The sequence below is a fragment of the Bubalus kerabau genome, chromosome 21 (genome assembly GCF_029407905.1).
Source record: "Bubalus kerabau isolate K-KA32 ecotype Philippines breed swamp buffalo chromosome 21, PCC_UOA_SB_1v2, whole genome shotgun sequence".
Classification (NCBI taxonomy): domain Eukaryota; kingdom Metazoa; phylum Chordata; class Mammalia; order Artiodactyla; family Bovidae; genus Bubalus; species Bubalus kerabau.
The window spans coordinates 10,782,084-10,801,764 of NC_073644.1; the positions used below are offsets into that span (position 1 = coordinate 10,782,084).

At 40.2% G+C, this 19,681-nt stretch overlaps 1 protein-coding gene across 1 annotated transcript in view; it reads right to left on the reverse strand.

Annotated features, from left to right (window-relative positions):
• DOK6 (docking protein 6) overlaps positions 1–19,681 on the reverse strand; it is a 413,808-nt gene that overhangs the window by 150,285 nt on the left and 243,842 nt on the right. The window contains exon 4 of the mRNA XM_055559154.1: positions 13,958–14,077. Coding sequence (XP_055415129.1) covers positions 13,958–14,077 — 120 coding nt within the window. The remainder of the gene's footprint in view (positions 1–13,957; positions 14,078–19,681) is intronic.

Sequence of the window (19,681 nt, forward strand, 5' to 3'; positions counted from 1 at the left end):
AAATATAGTTATTTCAAATAATTACAATTATTTCCTAAAGAAGAAGGCAAAATGAGGTAAGTTCTATAGCTGAGAAATGAAGAAAGAACACTGTCCCATCAGTTATCTTCAATGAAAGCCTGTATCTGTAGCCACATGTTGTTACTGTTGTTCAGTCACTAAGTCATGCCTGACTCTTTGTGACCTCATGGACTGCAGCACGCCAGGCTTCCTTGTCCTCCACTTTGTCCTGAACTTTTCTCAGATTCATGTTCATTAAGTCAGTGATGCCATCTAACTATCTCATCCTCAGTTGTCCCCTTCTCCTTTTGCCTTCAGTCTTTCCCAGCATCAGGGTCTTCTCCAATGAGTCAGTTCTTAGCATCAGGTGGCCAATGTATTAGAGCTTCCGCTTCAGCATCAGTCCTTCCAATGAATATTTAGGACTAATTTCCTTTAGAATTGACTGGTTTGATCTCCTTGCTGTCCAAGGGACTCTCAAGAGAGTCTTCTCCAGCACCACAGTTTGAAAGCATCAATTCTTTGGTGCTCAGCCTTTTTTATGGTCCAGCTCTCACATCCGAATACGACTACTGGAAAAACCATAGCTTTGACTAGACAGACCTTTGTTAGCAAAGTGATGTCTCTGTTTTTTAATACGCTCTCTAGGTTTGCATAGCTTTTCTTCCAAGGAGCAAGTAAGTGTCTTTTAAGTTCATGGCTGCAGTCACCGTCTACAGTGACTTTGGAGCCCAAGAAAATAAAATCTGTCACTGTTTCCATTCTTTTTTCCCATCTATTTGCCATGAAGTGATGGGATGTGATGCCATGATCTTAGTTTTCTGAATGCTGAGTTTCAAGCCAACTTTTTCATGAATGATATCTGCCTGCAATTTTCTTACACTGACTTTTTCTGGCTTCAGTATCTGGTTATAGTGGCTTCATAAAATGAACTGTGAAATAATCCTTCCTCTTCTGCTTTCTGAAAAAGTTGTATAGGACTAAAATTATTTCTCCTTTAAATAGAATCAAGAGTACACAGTATGTGCCTGGAGTTTGTGTATGGGATGTTGTACATTTTTCATTTTAATTTCTTGAATGGATACAGGGATCTTTAGGTTTTCTATTTTTTTTTTCTTGAATCGTTTGGGTAATTTGAATCTCTATTAAGCAATAAAAGTTTTATTTACAAAGTCTATAATTAGAGATAATATTTTTAATTTTTCTTTTATGGCAGATGGAAATTAAAGACATTTTTTCCCATTTTCTGCTCTGATTTTAACATTTATTATAATCTGAGCTCTGAGAATGTTATTACTACAATTAGGATTTTAAACTATGCTCAAAGAAAAATGCAGAACTTTACAAAATATATTTTAAAAGTGAAAGGCTGAAAATTAATGACCTAAACATCCACCTAAAAGATTTGAAAAAGAATCCTGCAATTAAACCCAAAATGGTGGAGCAACTAACAGTGATTAGACATAGTGAGTGACAGCAGAAATTAATATATTTTAAATTATACTGAAAAAAGTTTTAATAAATAAGTTAATATCTGATGATGCCGATTAAGAGGGAAAAAAGCCATAAATAACCCACAGGAAGTATAAAAGGGGCTATCACTACAGTATAGACAGATATTAAGAAGGTAATACAAGGATGTTGTTATTAAATTTATGTCAGTAATTTTGAAACTTTGTAAGAAATGCAAGAAACTGTGCAAGAAATCATTCAGTCATTTTAGGAATGATTTTCCTAAAATCATTGGTAGATGTTCTGAAGCTAATTATAATCAATAGTTTATTACCCTGAGTTTTCAAACTTTAGTGCATATTAGGGTTCCTGGGGTTATTAAATTACAGACATCTGGCCCCACATCCCAGAGATATTTACTTTAAAGGTGTGGGTGGGGCCCAGAATTCTCTTGTTTAACACACACTTGATGTGAATGAATTGAAGACATTCACAATATGCTAGAGAAATATGGACTTTCGTGGTGGACGTTGTGCTACTTGCGTTCAGTTCAGTTCAGTTCAGTCGCTCAGTCTTGTCTGTTTGTGACCCCATGAATCGCAGCACGCCAGGCCTCCCTGTCCATCACCAACTCCCGGAGTTCACTCAGACTCATGTCCATCGAGTTGGTGATGCCATCCAGCCATCTCATCCTCTGTTGTCCCCTTCTCCTCCTGCCCCAAATTCCTCCCAGCATCAGAGTCTTTTCCAATGAGTCAACTCTTCGCATGAGGTGGCCAAAGTACTGGAGTTTCAGCTTTAGCATCATTCCTTCCAAAGAAATCCCAGGGCTGATCTCCTTCAGAATGGACTGGTTGGATCTCCTTGCAGTCTGAGGGACTCTCAAGAGTCTTCTCCAACACCACAGTTCAAAAGCATCAATTCTTCGGCATTCAGCTTTCTTCACAGTCCAACTCTCACATCCATATATGACCACAGGAAAAACCATAGCCTTGACTAGATGGACCTTTGTTGGCAAAGTAATGTCTCTGCTTTTCAATATGCTATCTAGGTTGGTCATAACTTTCCTTCCAAGGAGTAAGCGTCTTTTAATTTCATGGCTGCAGTCACCATCTGCAGTGATTCTGGGGCCCAAAAAAATAAAGTCTGACACTGTTTCCACTATTTCCATCTGTTTCTATCTATTTCCCAGGAAGTGATGGGACCAGATGCCATGGTCTTAGTTTTCTGAATGTTGAGGTTTAAGCCAACTTTTTCACTCTCCTCTTTCACCTTCATCAAGAGGCTTTTTAGTTCCTCTTCACTTTGTGCCATAAGGGTGGTGTCGTCTGCATATCTGAGGTTATTGATATTTCTCCTGGCAATCTTGATTCCAGCTTGTGCTTCATCCAGCCCAGTGTTTCTCATGATGTACTCTGCATAGAAGTTAAATAAGCAGGGTGACAATATACAGCCTTGACTTACTCCTTTTCCTATTTGGAACCAGTCTGTTGTTCCATGTCCAGTTCTAACTATTGCTTCCTGACCTGCATATAGGTTTCTCAAAAGGCAGGTCAAGTGGTCTGGTATTCCCATCTCTTTCAGAATTTTCCACAGTTTATTGTGACCCGCATAGTCAAAGGCTTTGGCATAGTCAATAAAGCAGAAATAGATGTTTTTCTGGAATTCTCTTGCTTTTTCGATGATCCAGCAGATGTTGGCAATTTGATCTCTGGTTCCTCTGCCTTTTCTAAAACCAGCTTGAACATCTGAAAGTTCACAGTTCACGTATGCTGAAGCCTGGCTTGGAGAATTTTGAACATTACTTTACTAGCATGTGAGATGAGTGCAATTGTTTTACATGTGGTATTTAATCCTTACTACCATCCTGTGGGATGTGTACCAACAGTATCATCCTCAAGGGCAGGAATCTGCGATTTAGAGCACTTTAGTCCCTTGACCCTGGCTCCAGAGCTCATGAGAAGTGGACAAGAACTTGATGATGTACTAAGCTTGGCCACTTATGTTCCTCAGGCTAAGGGTCTGACTTTCAAGCTTTACATGATAGTTTTACTGTAGCAGGAAAATAACAAATCATCCAAAGTTGGATATATCCAAAATGATATTAGTGAACACTGATATTTCTTTTCTTTTCTCTTTTTTTGTGTGTGTATGTTTGTGCTTGTTTTCTGTGAAATGAGGGGTCATTTAACCTGGTTTATCATCATAGTTCAATCTATCAAGCTTTCTTTGTGTGACCAAGAGCACAGCATACGTGTGGCTGTTTTACACTGATGTATGACAGAAACCAACACAGTAGTGTAAAGCAATCATCCTCCAATTAAAAATAAATTAACTAATTTTTGAAAGATTTAAGAAACACAGAAAAATAAACAATGATTGATACACCTTGTGGGTGTGAGTTTGTCTCTCTTACTACTCTGTGAGCTTCTTAAAAGTTATGGCCCTACTTTGTACGAAGGGAATGACAACCCACGCCAGTATTCTTGCCTGGAGAACCCCATGGACACAGGAGCCTGGTGGGCTACAGTCCATGGGGTCACAAGAGTGGGACACAACGTTGTGACTAAACCTCCACCACATTTCCTCAGCTTAGTTCTCACACAGCATAGCCTCAAAATTCTTTGATGAATGAATAATGAATGAGTGAATGACATACAAGGGTGTCTGAGTGGAATGTAGGGAGCATGGTTACTAGGGTAACCAAAGTAAATAATTTACAAACGACACTGGAATACTGTTTTGCTCCCGGACAAAGGTTATACACATATTCTTTGGCTCAAAGTAGGAATTCATGAGAATTCTAGCCCATTTCTAAGCAGGAACTCTTGGTCCTGGGAAAAAAACCAAACCCTCAAATCTGACTCTGAATTAACCAGATGACAAAGTCTGAGGTCATTTCTTCATGTTGTTCTAGAGGGCGATCTCTTGCATGAATAACAAAACAGACCCTTGAATCCACTTTCAACTGTAGCAGCAGGAACTTGCTACAAGTGCCGGCTTCTTGGTTGTGATGCTTACCTCTGTTACTAGTGATTAGCATGTTACATTTGTTTCCTAGGATTGCTATTATGTATCGTGAGACTCCTTTCTAAATAAATAGGACTGTAACACAGCACCACAATATTTCTAAGGTCAGCGTAAAAAAAAAAAAAGTCACTCAGTCGTGTCCGACTCTTTGCGACCCCATGGACTATATACAGTCTATGGAATTCTCCAAGCCAGAATACTGCAGTGGGTAGCCTTTCCCTTCTCCAGGGGATCTTCCTAACCCAGGGATCGAACTCAAGCCTCCTGCATTGCAGGTGGATTCTTTACCAGCTGAGCCACAAGGGAAGTCGTGAGGTCAGCCGCGAGGTCAGCACAGGCTATCTTAAATATAGCTGAAAGATGTGAAGATTCTGAAAGCTGTAAGAAGTTAAAAGTTCAGATTGTCCACTTAATATGCACTCTTTTGTGTTATCTGAAGTCTAAGAATAAGTGTGTGTGTGTGTCTGTGTGTGGGTATTTGGCTGTGGCGTGCTAGCCTCCCTTACTTTTCCGTATACTGTGCCAGATTCTGAATCAATAGGAAAACAGCTGACAATACTAGATAAAGATGATTAATGCAAATAATTTAATCTATAACCACTTTTATCTTAGCAACACACGTTATACCTTTAAAAATTATTTGCAGGGTATATGGTGGTGGTTTAGTTGCTAAGTCGTGTCCGACGCTTGCCACCCCATGGACACAAGAACCCACCAGGCTCCTCTGTCCGTGGGATTCTCCAGGCAAGAGTACTGGAGTGGGTTGCCATTTCCTTCTCCAGAGGAACTTCCTGACCCAGGGATCAAAACCAGGTTTCCTGCATTGCTGCTGCTGCTAAGTCGCTTCAGTTGTGTCCGACTCTGTGTGACCCCATAGACAGCAGCCCACCAGGCTCCCCCGTCCCTGGGATTCTCCAAGCAAGAACACTGGAGTGCGTTGTCATTTCCTTCTCCAATGCATAAAAGTGAAAAGTGAAAGTGAAGTCGGTCAGTCGTGTCTGACTCTTAGTCACCCCATGGACTGCAGACTACCAGTCTCTTCCATCCATGGGATTTTCTAGGCAAGAGTACTGGAGTGGGGTGCCATTGCCTTCTCCCTCCTGCACTGCAGGCAGATTCTTTACCAACTGAGCTGCAAGGGAAGCCCCTGCAGGGTATATGAACTGGGCAAACTCCAGGATGATGAGGGATAGGGGAGCCTGTCGAGCTGCAGTCCATGGAGTTGCAAAGGGTCAGACATGATTTGGCAACTGAACAAAACCATGCCCAGTATGTTAACAATGCATATATATGGCACCTAGAAAAATGGTATTAATGAACCCATTTGCAGGGAAGGGATGGAGATGCAGACAGAGAGTGGCTTTGTGGATCCAGTAGGGGAAGGAAAGAACCGAACATGGAGAAAGAAGCATGGACATATATACACCACAATGTGGAAAACAGATAGCTGCTGAGAAGTTGCAGTGTAACACAGGGAGCCCAGATAGGCGCCCTGTGACGGTCTGGAGGGGTGGAGTGGGGAGGGGAGGGTGGCTCGGCAGCGATGATAGATGTGTAATTACGGCTGAATTGTGCTATTGTGCCGCAGCAACGATGAGAACACTGTAAAGCAATTTTCCTCCAATTAAAGAATAAATAAACAATTTGCACAAATGTTTATTCTTAGCTAGTTTCAGAGTAAATAAGACCAAGCTGTTTGAAGAGTCAGGAAAACCTTCAAGGACAAGTAGCAATTTTGAATGTCAAGATATATGCTGTGGTCGGGACTGAGCAGTGGGTCTTCTCTTGGTGATGGGACCCCATAAGACCACCATGAGCCACGAACGATACAATAATTTATGACATCAATTCTGCACACATGTGTGTCTCATTGCTTAGGAGTAATTTCAAACTGAATCCAAGTCCATCATTGATAACATATTAAAATAATGTTTCTGATGAAAAAGAAATGGTAGAATTTAACTCTGAAATGCCTTAAGGAGAAACCCCTGAATCTGTAATAACAAATCGTTCATAAAGGAATGATTCTAATCTGAATGTATTAATGACTTCATGCATGTATCAGGAGGTTAAAGTTTTGTTTATATGAAGAGGTGTTATGATTGAAAACTGTGGAAGGACAGTTTTACAAGATAACATTGTTTTAAAAAACACTTGCATTAGCTAAACCAACAAATACTTTCCCTGCATGTAGTAAAATGAACAGGTGTCCTGTCTAAAAAACAGGTGTGTCCCTAAAGCAGTTCTAGGGCTCAAGAGAGAGGGTTCACGTTGACTAACAAGCACTCTTAGTCTTCAGCATGAGATTTTACAGATTACTTCTAGTTATTTCAGGGCGGATCTTGAAATGGAATTATCATATTTATGGAAGAAGTCCATTGATTAGGAAGTGACAAAACTGGGGAATGCCAGTAACAACCTGTGCCAATCTGTGTGTGTGTGTGTCTTGGCAGCATGTATACACATATTCACTGGGATTTTTGAGCTACCAATAGTTGAGGCTGCAATTTTGACATTCTGTTGAGGTTTATGCCTTCCGCATTGTCCTATGGTATAAATCACTGTCTTACAAAGTTGTAGCTAGACTTCAATGGGCCAAAAGAAATGGAGGAAAAGTGCCGTTATCTGGACTTGACAAAGCATTTTAAAGAAAGTGTATTTAGACTGGAAGAGATGGAAGGAATGGCTATGTCCACGGCCTTGGGAGTCAGGGAGAAATTCACCCATGTGGAAGGTGTTTCCTGGGGAAAAGAAATCCTCCCAGCTAAGATTTTCCTTTGAAAGCTAAATATGGAAGAGTCTCAATGTGTGTGTGTGTGAGCGTGTGTGTAAGTGTGTATGTGAGCGTGTGTGTGTGTGTGTGTGAGGGAGTGAGTGTGCGTATGTGTGGGTGTGATGTCTGCCAGTTTCCTTTAGGGTATCATGTACTTTCAGGAAGTCATTTAAATGGATCAAACACTACCTTCTCTAACTAAATGTTACTATATACTAAAAGCACATACAACCCTTTGTATGAATTTAGGATTATTTAAAAAGCACTGGATGACATTATAACTTTCAGTTCAGTTCCATCGCTCAGTCATGTCCAACTCTTTGCGACCCCATGAATCGCAGCACGTCAGGCCTCCCTGTCCATCACCATCTCCCGGAGTTCACTCAGACTCACGTCCATCGAGTCGGTGATGCCATCCAGCCATCTCATCCTCTGTCGTCCCTTTCTCCTCCTGCCCCCAATCCCTCCCAGCATCAGAGTCTTTTCCAATGAGTCAACTCTTCACATGAGGTGGCCAAAGTACTGGAGTTTCAGCTTTAGCATCATTCCTTCCAAAGAACACCCAGGACTGATATCCTTTAGAATGGACTGGTTATAACTTTAGGTGTTCTCTAAACTATACGCAGGAACTAATTTTTGATTTCTTTATTTTTACTTGGGCTTAAACAAACAGACTTGTGCTTTTTTTTTTTTAAATCTAAGCATGAGTTAGTCTTTATTATATATTATCTCCTATAACCATCATGATAACACCATAAATCAGTATTAGTTTATTTTTACATAGTAGCAAACTGAAATTAGAAGTGACTAAGGAACCTGATCTATTTAAGGGGTGTAGCCCACATTCAAGTTGCATCCTAAAGAGTTTACTTACTAGGCTAAATCTGCTTGTGCTTCTTACACAGCTCTGGCTATTTAATTCTGTGTTTATCTTATTCTAAAACATTTATATTAAAAAATTACCTTTATATAGTAGGTAAATTACTTTGACATTATTATCAAATCAGCAATAAAAATGATAATAACCAAAAGAGTACACTATCTATTTGGATAGGAACCATATACAACCCCAGGTTTTTAAGGTAAAAATGTATAATTCACACCAAACAAGTTGCACACAGCAATGACTCCACCCAAAAGCCTAATTTATTCACTTTCTTCATATTTTCATTCAAGTATGTAGTACTTGATGAATGTTTATTGTTAAGGGGTTTTTTCCTTCTTCTCTCAAACTGAGAGTGAGCAGAATATTTTAAGCAATATGACTATGGATGTTCTGTACTTAGCACAGTTCTCAGAAAATAAGTCAGAGAGATGAAATCCAAGAAAGTGTGGGAAAGAAACTGGAATATCAAAAGGAAGCTAGAAAAAGAGTCACAGGGATGCCTTCGTGACTTTCTGAAACTAGCAACATGGGCAAAATTTGCGCCTGTATATGTTCATGATTAGTTAGTAGGGGAAAAACATTTTTTTCAGTTCAGCAAAAAACAAAAAGCAATGATTTTTAATGGTCTATGCTGGGAGGGATTGGGGGCAGGAGGAGAAGGGGACGACAGAGGATGAGATGGCTGGATGGCATCACTGACTCGATGGACGTGAGTTTGAGTGAACTCCGGGAGTTGGTGATGGACAGGGAGGCCTGGCGTGCTGCGATTCATGGGGTCGCAAAGAGTCGGACACGACTGAGCGACTGATCTGATCTGATCTGATCTGATGAGATAGTGGTGGTTATCAGAATATTATTATTTATAACGGAATCACCATCAGTGTTATCCTGATGCATTTTCACCTGTGCTGTCTAGTGTATAACCACAGATTATTCCAGAATTTCTGTTAACAACTAGTGTCAAGCTTCACCAATATCCCTCATTATTTTTAAAAACACTAGTCATTAGAAATTAATAACACTGGAAAGTTTCAATTTTCATACCACTAGATATTCCAGTGATGATAGTTAGTTTTAAAAATGGAGGGGAAAAAGCTCGTTACACTACTCTGATTTCATTATTCAGAGGCTTTAGACAAGAAGATGCAGCATAAATTCTTAAGAGACATCAGAAAAGTTAAATTAGAGAACAGTGCAGTAATATGTCATATAGACCTCAATTCTGTTATCTACACTCTGAGTTTTCAAGCATTCTACTTCCTCAGGTGTAGCACAGACTTCCCTTGTGGCTCAGCTGGTAAAGAATCCACCTGCAAGGCTGGAGACCTGGGTTCAATCTCTGGGTTGGGAAGATCCCCTGGAGAAGGGAAAGGCTACCCATTGCAGTATTCTGGCCTGGAGAATTCCATGGACTGTATAGTCCACAGGGTCGCAAAGAGTCAGACACGACTACGGGTCTTTCACTTTCACTTTCAGTTGTAGTATGCAAGAACACTGGAGTGGGTTGCCATTTCCTTCTCCAATGCATGAGAGTGAAAAGCGAAAGTGAAGTCGCTCAGTCACTCAGTCGTGTCCAACTCTTAGCGATCCCATGGACTGTAGTCCACAGGCTCCTCCATCCATGGGATTTTCCAGGCAGGAGTAGTGGAGCAGGGTGCCATTGCCTTCTCCGAGTATGAAATTAGAAGTGGTCAAATAGGAGATGGCAAGAGTGAACATAGACATTTTAGGAATCAATGAACTAAAATGGGCTGAAATGGCTGAATTTAACTCAGATGACTATTATATCTACTACTGTGGGCAAGAATCCCTTAGAAGAAATGGAGTAGCCATCATAGTCAACAAAAGAGTCCAAAATGCAGTACTGGATGCAATCTCAAAAACAACAAAATGATCTCTGCTTCCAAGGCAAACTATTCAATATCTACACGGTAATCCAAGTCTATGCCACAACCAGCAATGCTGAAGAAGCTGAAGCTGATGGTTCTATGAAGACCTACAAGACCTTATAGAACTAACACCCAAAAAAGATATCCTTTTTATTATAGGGCACTGTAATGCAAAAGTAGGAAGTCAAGAAATACATGGAGTAACAGGCAAATTTGGCCTTGGAGTACAGAATGAAGCAGGGAAAAAGCTAACCGAGTTTTGCCAAGAGAATGCACTGGTCACAGCAAACACCCTTTTCCAATATCACACGAGAAGACTACACATGGACATCACCAGATGGTCAATATCAAAATCAGAATTATTATATTCTTTGCAGCCAAAGATGGAGAAGCTATATAGAGTCAGCAAAAACAAGACTGGGAGCTGACTGTGGCTCAGATCATGAACTCCTTATTGCCTAAATCAGACTTAAATTGAAGAAAGTATGAAAAACCACTTGATCATTTGGGTATGACCTAAATCAAATCCCTTATGACTATACAGTGGAAGTGACAAATAGATTCAAGGGATTAAATATTATAGAGTGCCTGAAGAACTATGGATGGAGGTTCCTGACACTGTACAGGAGGCAGTTATCAAGACCATCCCCAAGAAAAAGAAATGCAAAAAGGCAAAACAGTTATCTGAGGAGGCCTCACAATTAGCTGAGAAAAGAAGAGAAGCAAAAGGCAAAGAAAAAAAGGAAAGATATATCCATTTAAATTAAGAGTTCCAAAGAATAGCAAGGAGAGATAAAGCCTTCCTCAGTGATCAGTGCAAAGAAATAGAGGAAAACAATAGAATGGGAAAGACTAGAGATCTCTTCAAGAAAATTAGAGATATCAAGGGAACTTATCATGCAAAGATGGGCACGATAAAGGACAGAAATGGTATGGACCTAACAGAAGCAGAAGATATTAAGAAGAGGTGGAAAGAATACACAGAAGAACTATACAAAAAAGATTTTCATGACCCAGATAATCACGATGGTGTGATCACTCACCTAGAGCCAGACATCCTGGAATGCAAAGTCAAGTGGGCCTTAGGAAGCATCACTACGAACAAAGCTAGTGGAGGTGATGGAATTCCAGTTGAGCTATTCCAAATCCTGAAAGATGATGCTGTGAAAGTGCTGCACTCAATATGCCAGCAAATTTGGAAAACTCAGCAGTGGCCACAGGACTGGAAAAGGTCAGTTTTCATTTCAATCCCAAAGTAAGGCAATGCCAAAGAATGCTCAAACTACTGCACAACTGCACTCATTTCACACATTAACAAAGTAATGCTCAAAATTCTCCAAGCCAGGCTTCAACAGTACATGAACTGTGAACTTCCAGACGTTCAAGCTGGATTTAGAAAAGGCAGAGGAACCAGAGATCAAATTGCCAATATCCGTTGGATCACTGAAAAAGCAAGAGAATTCCAAAAAAATCATCTATTTCTGCTTTATTGACTATGTCAGAGCCTTTGACTGTGTGGATCACAACAAACAGAAAATTCTGAAAGAGATGGGAATACCAGACCACCTGACCTGTGTCCTGAGAAATCTGTATGCAGGTCAAGAAGCAACAGTTAGAACTGGACATGGAACAACAGACTCGTTCCAAATTTGGAAAGGAGTAGGTCAAGGCTGTATATTGCCACCCTACTTATTTAACTTATAAGCAGAGTACATCATGAGAAATGCTGGACTGGATGAAGCACAATCTGGAATTAAGATTGCTGGGAAAAATATCAATAACCTCAGATATGCAGATGACACCACCCTTCTGACAAAGCAAAGAACTACAGGGCCTCTTGGTGAAAATGAAAGAGGAGAGTGAAAAAGTTCCTTAAAACTCAACATTCAGGAAACTAAGATCATGGCATCTAGTCCCATTACTTCATCAAATAGATGGGGAAACTGGAAATAGTGAGAGACTATTTTTTGGTCTCCAAAATCACTGCAGATGGTGACTGCAGCCATGAAATCAAAAGATGCTTGCTCCTTGGAAGAAAAGTTATGACCAACCTAGACAGCATATTAAAAAGCAGAGACTACTTTGTCAACAAAGGTCCATCTAGTCAAAGCTATGGTTTTTCCAGTGGTCATGTATGGAAGTGAGAGTGGGACTATAAAGAAAGCTGAGTACCAAAGAATTGATGCTTTTGAACTGTGGTGTTGGAGAAGACCCTGGGACTGCAAGGAGATCCAACCAGTCCATCCTAAAGGAAATCAGTCCTGAATATTCATTGGAAGGACTGATCCTGAAGCTGAAACTCCAATACTTTGGCCATCTAATGTGAAGAACTGACTCATTGGAAAAGACCCTGATGCTGGGAAAGACTGAAGGTGGGAGGAGAAGGGGATGACAGAGGATGAGATGGTTGGATGGCATCACCAACTCGAAGGACATGAATGAGTAAACTCTAGGGGTTGTTGATGAACAGGGAGGCCTGGTGTGCTACAGTCTATGGGGTTGCAAAGAGTTGGACATGACTGAGCAACTGAACTGAAGTGAACTGTTGCTGTAGACTGAACTGTGTTTCCCTAAATTCATAGGTTTAAGCCCTAACTCCCAAGGTGGTAGGATAGGAGATGGAGGCTTTGGGAGTAATTAAGTTTAGAGGAAGTCATGAAGATGGTATCCTCATAATGAATTAGCACCCTTGTAAGGAAGGACAGGAGACAGATTGTTCTTCTCTCCCTCTACCACATGGGTCCACAGCAAGAACTTGGCCTCCAAAGCTGTGAAGAATTAACTCCTGTTGTCCTAGCCACCCAGTCTATGGTATTTTGTTATGGCAGCCTGAGCAAAGATATAATATTCTCCCCATTCCCTAAAATCTACTGAAAAACAACATAAGCCAAGATTGTTTATTCAGACTCCAAATCTATGATGATGCTTTAAGAAGAAATGTAGGACTACTACTGTCCATTCAAAACCTTATGTACAGTGAGTTAATGTATTGATTGTTTATTGAAATAAATGGCAATGTCACAGAGCAAGAATGTAGGGGACCTGGGCTGTACCTTAGCATTTTTCTAGGTGGTATGCAGTCTTGAGACAGATCCTAAATAGCTGAGGTTGATCAGTCTACTTTCCTTTAAAGGATTGGTCTGATATACCCCAGTGTTCATAGCAGCACTATTTACACAGCTAGGATATAGCAGCAACCTCAATGTCCAACAAACACGAGTGGATAAAGAAGCTATGGCACATATATACAATGGAATATTACTTAGCAATAAAAAGGAATGCATTTGAGTCAGTTCTAGTGAGGTGGATGAACCTAGAGCCTGTTATACAGAATGAAGTAAGTCAGAAAGAGAAAAACAAATTTAGTATATTAACGGATACCTATGCAATCTAGAAAGATAGTAATGATGAACATATTTGCAGCGCAGTAACAGAGACATAGACATAGAGAACAGACTTTGGACACAGTGGGGGATGGAGGGGGTGGAGCAAATTGAGAGACTAGCATTGAAACAAATTCATCACCATATGTAAAACACAGAGCTAATGGGAAGTTGCTGTATAATACGGGTGCTTGTCCCCAAACTCAACCTGGTGCTTTGGGACAACATGAAGGGGTGGGATGGGGTGGGGGGTTGGGGGGGAGGTTCAAGAGAGAGGGGGCATATGTATACTAGTGGCTGATTCGCGTTGTTGCACGGCAGAAGCCAACAGAATATTGTAAAGCAATTATCCTCCAATATAAAATTTAAAAAAACAAAAAACAAACAAACAAAAAAACGACAATGAGCTACTACCTTACAAAAAAAAAACAACTAATTTTTTTTTAAAAAAGGATTGGTCGAAAACATTTCTGAAGTCCTTTCAGTTCCAAAGTTCGACAACTCCCCGTGCACTTTAAAGGGAAGGACGGAGCCGCACACTTACCGTTCTGCTCCCTCTGCACGCCTGCCGCCAGGAGATCGGGCTCCCCGAGGCTGATGTCATTGAGCCGGGTCCCCAGACACTCCATGCAGAGGTGTTTGCACCACTCCTCAGCCTCCAGCTCTGAAAAGAAGCACAGGCCATCAGAGTCAGGCAAGGCTGCCTGGGAAGAACGAAGAGGACTGCTTCCTGAACCAACTACCCAGGCAAGTGGTGAGCCTTAAAAATCCACTTTAAGAAAGCTGGAAAGCTGTATTCAAGAAGTGAAATAAAACAGTCTCCATGACTGTTGCCCATGATTTGACATTATAACATTGTATCTATTGTATCTTAAAGATATTTTAAGTTATCCCTATGTAATTTATCTTATTTATAAAGAATAGACTGAGAAGATTTGTTTACTCTCCAGTATACTTAAGATTGATTTAGTTTGGGGAGAGAACGTACTTAATTTAAATATAAAAATTATGAAGTATATAATATTTAATTAAATATAAAGTAAAAATACTTAAGTGAATAGCTGGAAAATGTCAAACTAAATGTGCGAATGTCTTCCTGAATGTAACGTTGGTTTGTGCAGACAGAAGGTCTGATCTTCAAGCCATTCTGAACTGCAGTGGATCACAGATCAAACTGACCATTTTTTTCCTACAAACATCGGAAGTTTGTAAAGTAAGGGCCATCCTTACTTTAAAAAATTAGGGATAGGATATTGAAAATAACTTTCCCCTTTAGAAAGCTCCAATTGCCTAAAGATATTAATTAAATCACTCTCTTTTTACTCCTGTTATTCTGCAACTTCTCTGTATCTGTGTTTTTCCTTTGCTGAAAACATGAGAGTATCTCACACCTCACAGAATCTTGTAGTATCAAATGCTTCCAAAAACATGGATGAATTTGAACATAATATAAGACCTAGGTGGGTGAGATGGTTAAGGATAAGTGGCATACTTGGTCTCATATCCTAGCATGGGTCAGCACCAAGACAGAATTGGAGGCAAAAAGTTCTAACTATTTTTGTATCCAAAAGAGTACGAGGTTAGAAATTTGGGGCCAAGCCCCCAAATTGATTCACAGAAATTGAATAAGAGCTTTCTATTGACATCTGACCAGAGAATAGAACTCTGTGGGAGACTGTGGGTTCTTTTTACTTTCTAATAATATTCCGTGGTCTTGATAAAAGGGGAATTTCTGACTTTTCATGTAGCATAATTCTGTACTAGAGCCATTTAATATAGATTTCCTTTAAAGTTCTTGCTGTTCTCCATGGATGACATTCCAGCCCTTGCCTTGGCATTTTAAATCCCCATAACAACATCATCTGTGACAAGGTTTCTTGACTCCAGGGATTTGAGCACCAACTTCTCTGCTCCACGGCCAATGCCATCAAACCTGGCTAACACTTTCTTCCCGTGCTGGGTCATTCTGCCTTAGCATCAAGAACGAGTTTGACCAATGAGATGGCAAGCCAAATTTGTCATTTATTTTTACTTTTATGAAGTCCATGAAATATTGTTAGAAAATAAAAAGAACACACAATCTCCCACAGAGCACTATTCTCATAAAAACAATAGTTCCCATGTTCCAATCACAAAAGTGATTTTTCTTTGCAAAAGGAATGGTTAGCATCCTTCAGGGACGGTTCTCTGTGATGTTAGTCACTGTGCCTGCCTACATCGAGGAGAAAGTAGATTCTCATGCGGCCTGGTTTGGGTGGTGGGTTTTTCCTCAGGAATCTAGAAATAAATCTAGAAGATAAACCTTCCCATTCACTCTATGATGATGTTTAATTGCTAAATTGTGTCTGACTCTGCAACTTCATGGGCTGTAGTCCACCAGGCTCCACTGTCCATGGAATTCTCAGGCAAGAATTTCTGGACTGGGTTGCTATTTCCTTCTCCAGGGGATCTTCTCAACCTAGGGACTGAACCTGCGTCTTCTGCATTGGCAGGCAGATTCTCTACCAGTGAGCCAACAGGGAAGCCCAGGGCTATTATAATGACAAAAAGGCATTGCTGAGACTCACAGCTTTCTAAAAAACCCTTTTTCTTCTAGAAACAGAATGCCAGCATTCATAGAAAAAAATGTATAGAAGCAACAACAGCATATATTGAAAATAATTTTTATTAGGTATATGAGTTTCAACTATAATTTATGATTTATAATTTATGAAAGTTTTGAAAGCTTTTCTAACAACAATCAGAATCTCAAGCCAATTTCCATGACATGTCTCTAGAAGTCCTTGACATTTCTGGGAAGGGACACAACATGACTCCAGCTTTTTCTTTTTACATTTCAATGTTTTGAATGCTTCTCAGAACTACAATACTTTAAATCACCAGTGAAGTCACATGCAGGTAACACCTCATCTGCAGGACTACCTGCTAGTATTTCCAGGACCCCAAAGATAGAAAGAAGAGTATCTACTATGCTATTTGAGGTGAAAATAAGTGTTAAATATGACAAAGCATCTTTGCACCAACGTTCCTTTTAAATGTTTCTGGTCTCATGGTCCAGTGGTTCACACGGCGTGGTCCTAGGATTCTCATTATCAAGATTTCCTGGGAGTTTGTTGAAACTGGAGATCTGCCCGTCCCAGCCCTTGCTTGTTTGTTTAGTCCCTCAGCTGCGTCTGAATCTTTGCAACTCGCTGAGGACAGGAGGAGAAGGGGACGGCAGAGGATGAGATGGTTGGATGGCATCACCGACTCATGGACGTGAGTCTGAGTAGGCTCTGGGAGTTGGTGATGGACAGGGAAGCCTGGCGTGCTGGAGGCTATGGGGTTGCAGAGTCGGACACGACTGAGCGACTGAACTGAACTGAGGGCTGTGGCTGAGCCTGGAGGAGCCGGGGCTCCAGGACCTGGGCTGAGCAGCGAGCAGGGAACCTGTTCAGGGACTTGCAGGGCAAGCAGCAAAGGGAGGGTGTGTGTGAGTGTGTGTATTGATGTGTGTCTTTGTGTGAGTGTGTATCAGTGCATGTGAGTGTGTCTAAGTGTCTATCAGTGCACGAGTGTGTATATGAGTGTGTACTTGTGAGAATGTGAGTGATGAGTGAGTCCGTGGGTCTGTGTATCAGTATGTGAGTGCGTGAGGCATTTGTGTCAGAGTATGAGTAAGCATTGTGTGTCTGTGTGAGTGTGTGTCTGCACCGATGTGCTGGAGGAACCAGGCTGCACGGAGGGTGGCCAGAACTGAAATGGGGAGGCAGATCTAGGGGCCACACCGCTGCCCATGACCAGTGTGGGTCAGCCCTGAGGTCACGGTCAAGTCTGAGAAGCAGTTGGCACTCCGGCCGTCCTCTTCCGAGTTGTGTCTGGTTCAGTTAGATCAGCCCCAAATGTGCATGTCATGTCAAAAGTATTCACTTTTGTAGTCTGCACACTTGATCTAACAGTCTTGTTGCAGACAAGTACATTTGTTTGAGAATTATACAAGGCTTTGCAGTTTAAAACCTGTTTTTGATGGTCACCTTTCAAATAATTAGAGCTGTGCTTTTTATTTGTTCTTTCTTAGGCAAATGCTCTGAAGTCCTTTAATATCTTTTATTGCATGTTAATTTACTTTGTCCCATCCTTACTTAACTAGCGTTTTTCTCCCAGTTAACCTTACATCTTTCACCTTTCTATTTTCACAGAACTGAGCAGATTAAATACAAAGGCAATAATCTCAACCCACTGCATTTTTAAATAATTATTTTCCCATAAATTCAGTGCCTTTTGTCTTCATTTTATCTTTCAAATGTCTATCTTGCTCTATACATAGTGTGTAAATAATGAAATTTCTTTGTGGAGAAATAAAGGCAGAAAATGTTCTACAACGTTTTCTGCATTTTCCTCTTCATGGTGGAAGTGCTTTTTCATTTACATGTCTTTTTCGGGTAGCCTGCAGCTATGCTCAAATTCTTAATTCAGATAAATAACTTTTCTCTGGCACAGAAACCTAAATAACATTTTCATTATGTATAGGATTCGTTAAATGGAGAAATCTGGCAATTTCCAAAAGAGAAAAGCTGAAAGATGTTTATGAATAACAAGAAAAATAGTAGAGAAGGGAGACTAAACTAACTGAGTGAATTATGAGACAAATGGGCTTATTGATTGTAGGGAGAATGACCATCAGCAGTCCTGCAAAGGAGAGATACAGTCATAGACGGATGGCCACTCCTGAGTGTCTTCCCATCACTTCTTTTTAGAATTCTGGGGAAAGTACAGTTATATTCCTCTGCATAAGAGGAGGTCTTTACACCAGACTCTTAATAAATACTTACTGAACAAATGATTAAATTTAAGCTTTATTACTTTCACTAAATTTAGGCCTTAGGATAATGACATGAGGGTTAAATGATCCAAAAGGAGCTTTGAAAACAGTGAAAAATTTTCTCCCACGTATACAGAAAACAGGCTGTCAGCTAAAATCATATAGCAGAATTAAAAATAGCACCAACTCAGTTTCATGGTAATATATTGTAAGATGCAGGCAAGACTAGATTTATGTGGAAATAATAATTTAGTCCTCATTAAATTTGGCTTTTATTGAAAATCTTATCAAAATTTAGGTAAAATAATACTGCTTTGTCTTCAGCAAAATCAGGAATTTTAAAGTATATGTAATTTTTATCTGCTGGGCAGATTTGCTATAATTTGGTGATAAATGTTGTTTTTGTGTTATTAGTCTTCTTAGATACATGCTTTTCTGGAAAATGAAGGAAAAAAGTCTACTGATGTAGACTGTTGCTTAAAGACTACAAAGAACTCTCTTATTGTTATTTGAAATTTATAGAGCCATTAAAGTATACATTTTGATGATACTTTTCATTCTTAAAAATTGGCACCTACTTGTTACTAAGCAGGAATCCCTTAGAAGAAATGGAGTAGCCATCATGGTCAACAAGAGTCCGAAATGCAGTACTTGGATGCAATCTCAAAGACGACAGAATGATCTCTGTTTGTTTCCAAGGCAAACCATTCAATAGCACAGTAATCCAAGTCTATGCCCCAACCAGTAATACTGAAGAAGCTGAAGTTGAACGGTTCTATGAAGACCTACAAGACCTTTTAGAATTAACACCTAAAAAAGATGTCCTTTTCATTATAGAGGACTGGAATGCAAAAGTAGGAAGTCAAGAAACACCTGGAGTAACAGGCAAATTTGGCCTTGGATATGGAATGAAGCAGGGCAAAGACTAATAGAGTTTTGCCAAGAGAATGCACTGGTCATAGCAAACACCCTCTTCCAACAACACAAGAGAAGACTCTACACATGGACATCACCAGATGGTCAACACCAAAATCAGATTGATTATATTCTTGGCAGCCAAAGATGGAGAAGCTCTATACAGTCAACAAAAACCAGACCAGGAGCTGACTGTGGCTCAGATCATGAACTCCTTATTGCCAAATTCAGACTTAAATTGAAGAAAGTAGGGAAAACCACTAGACCATTCAGGTATGACCTAAATCAAGTCCCTTATGATTATACAATGGAAGTGAGAAATAGATTTAAGGGACTAGATCTGATAGATAGAGTGCCTGATGAACTATGGACTGAGGTTCATGACATTGTACAGGAGACAGGGATCAAGACCATCCCCATGGGAAGAAATGCAAAAAAGCAAAATGGCTGTCTGAGGTAGCCTTACAAATAGCCATGAAAAGAAGGGAAATGAAAGCAAAGGAGAAAAGGAAAGATATAAGTATATCTGAATGCAGAGTTCCAAAGAATAGC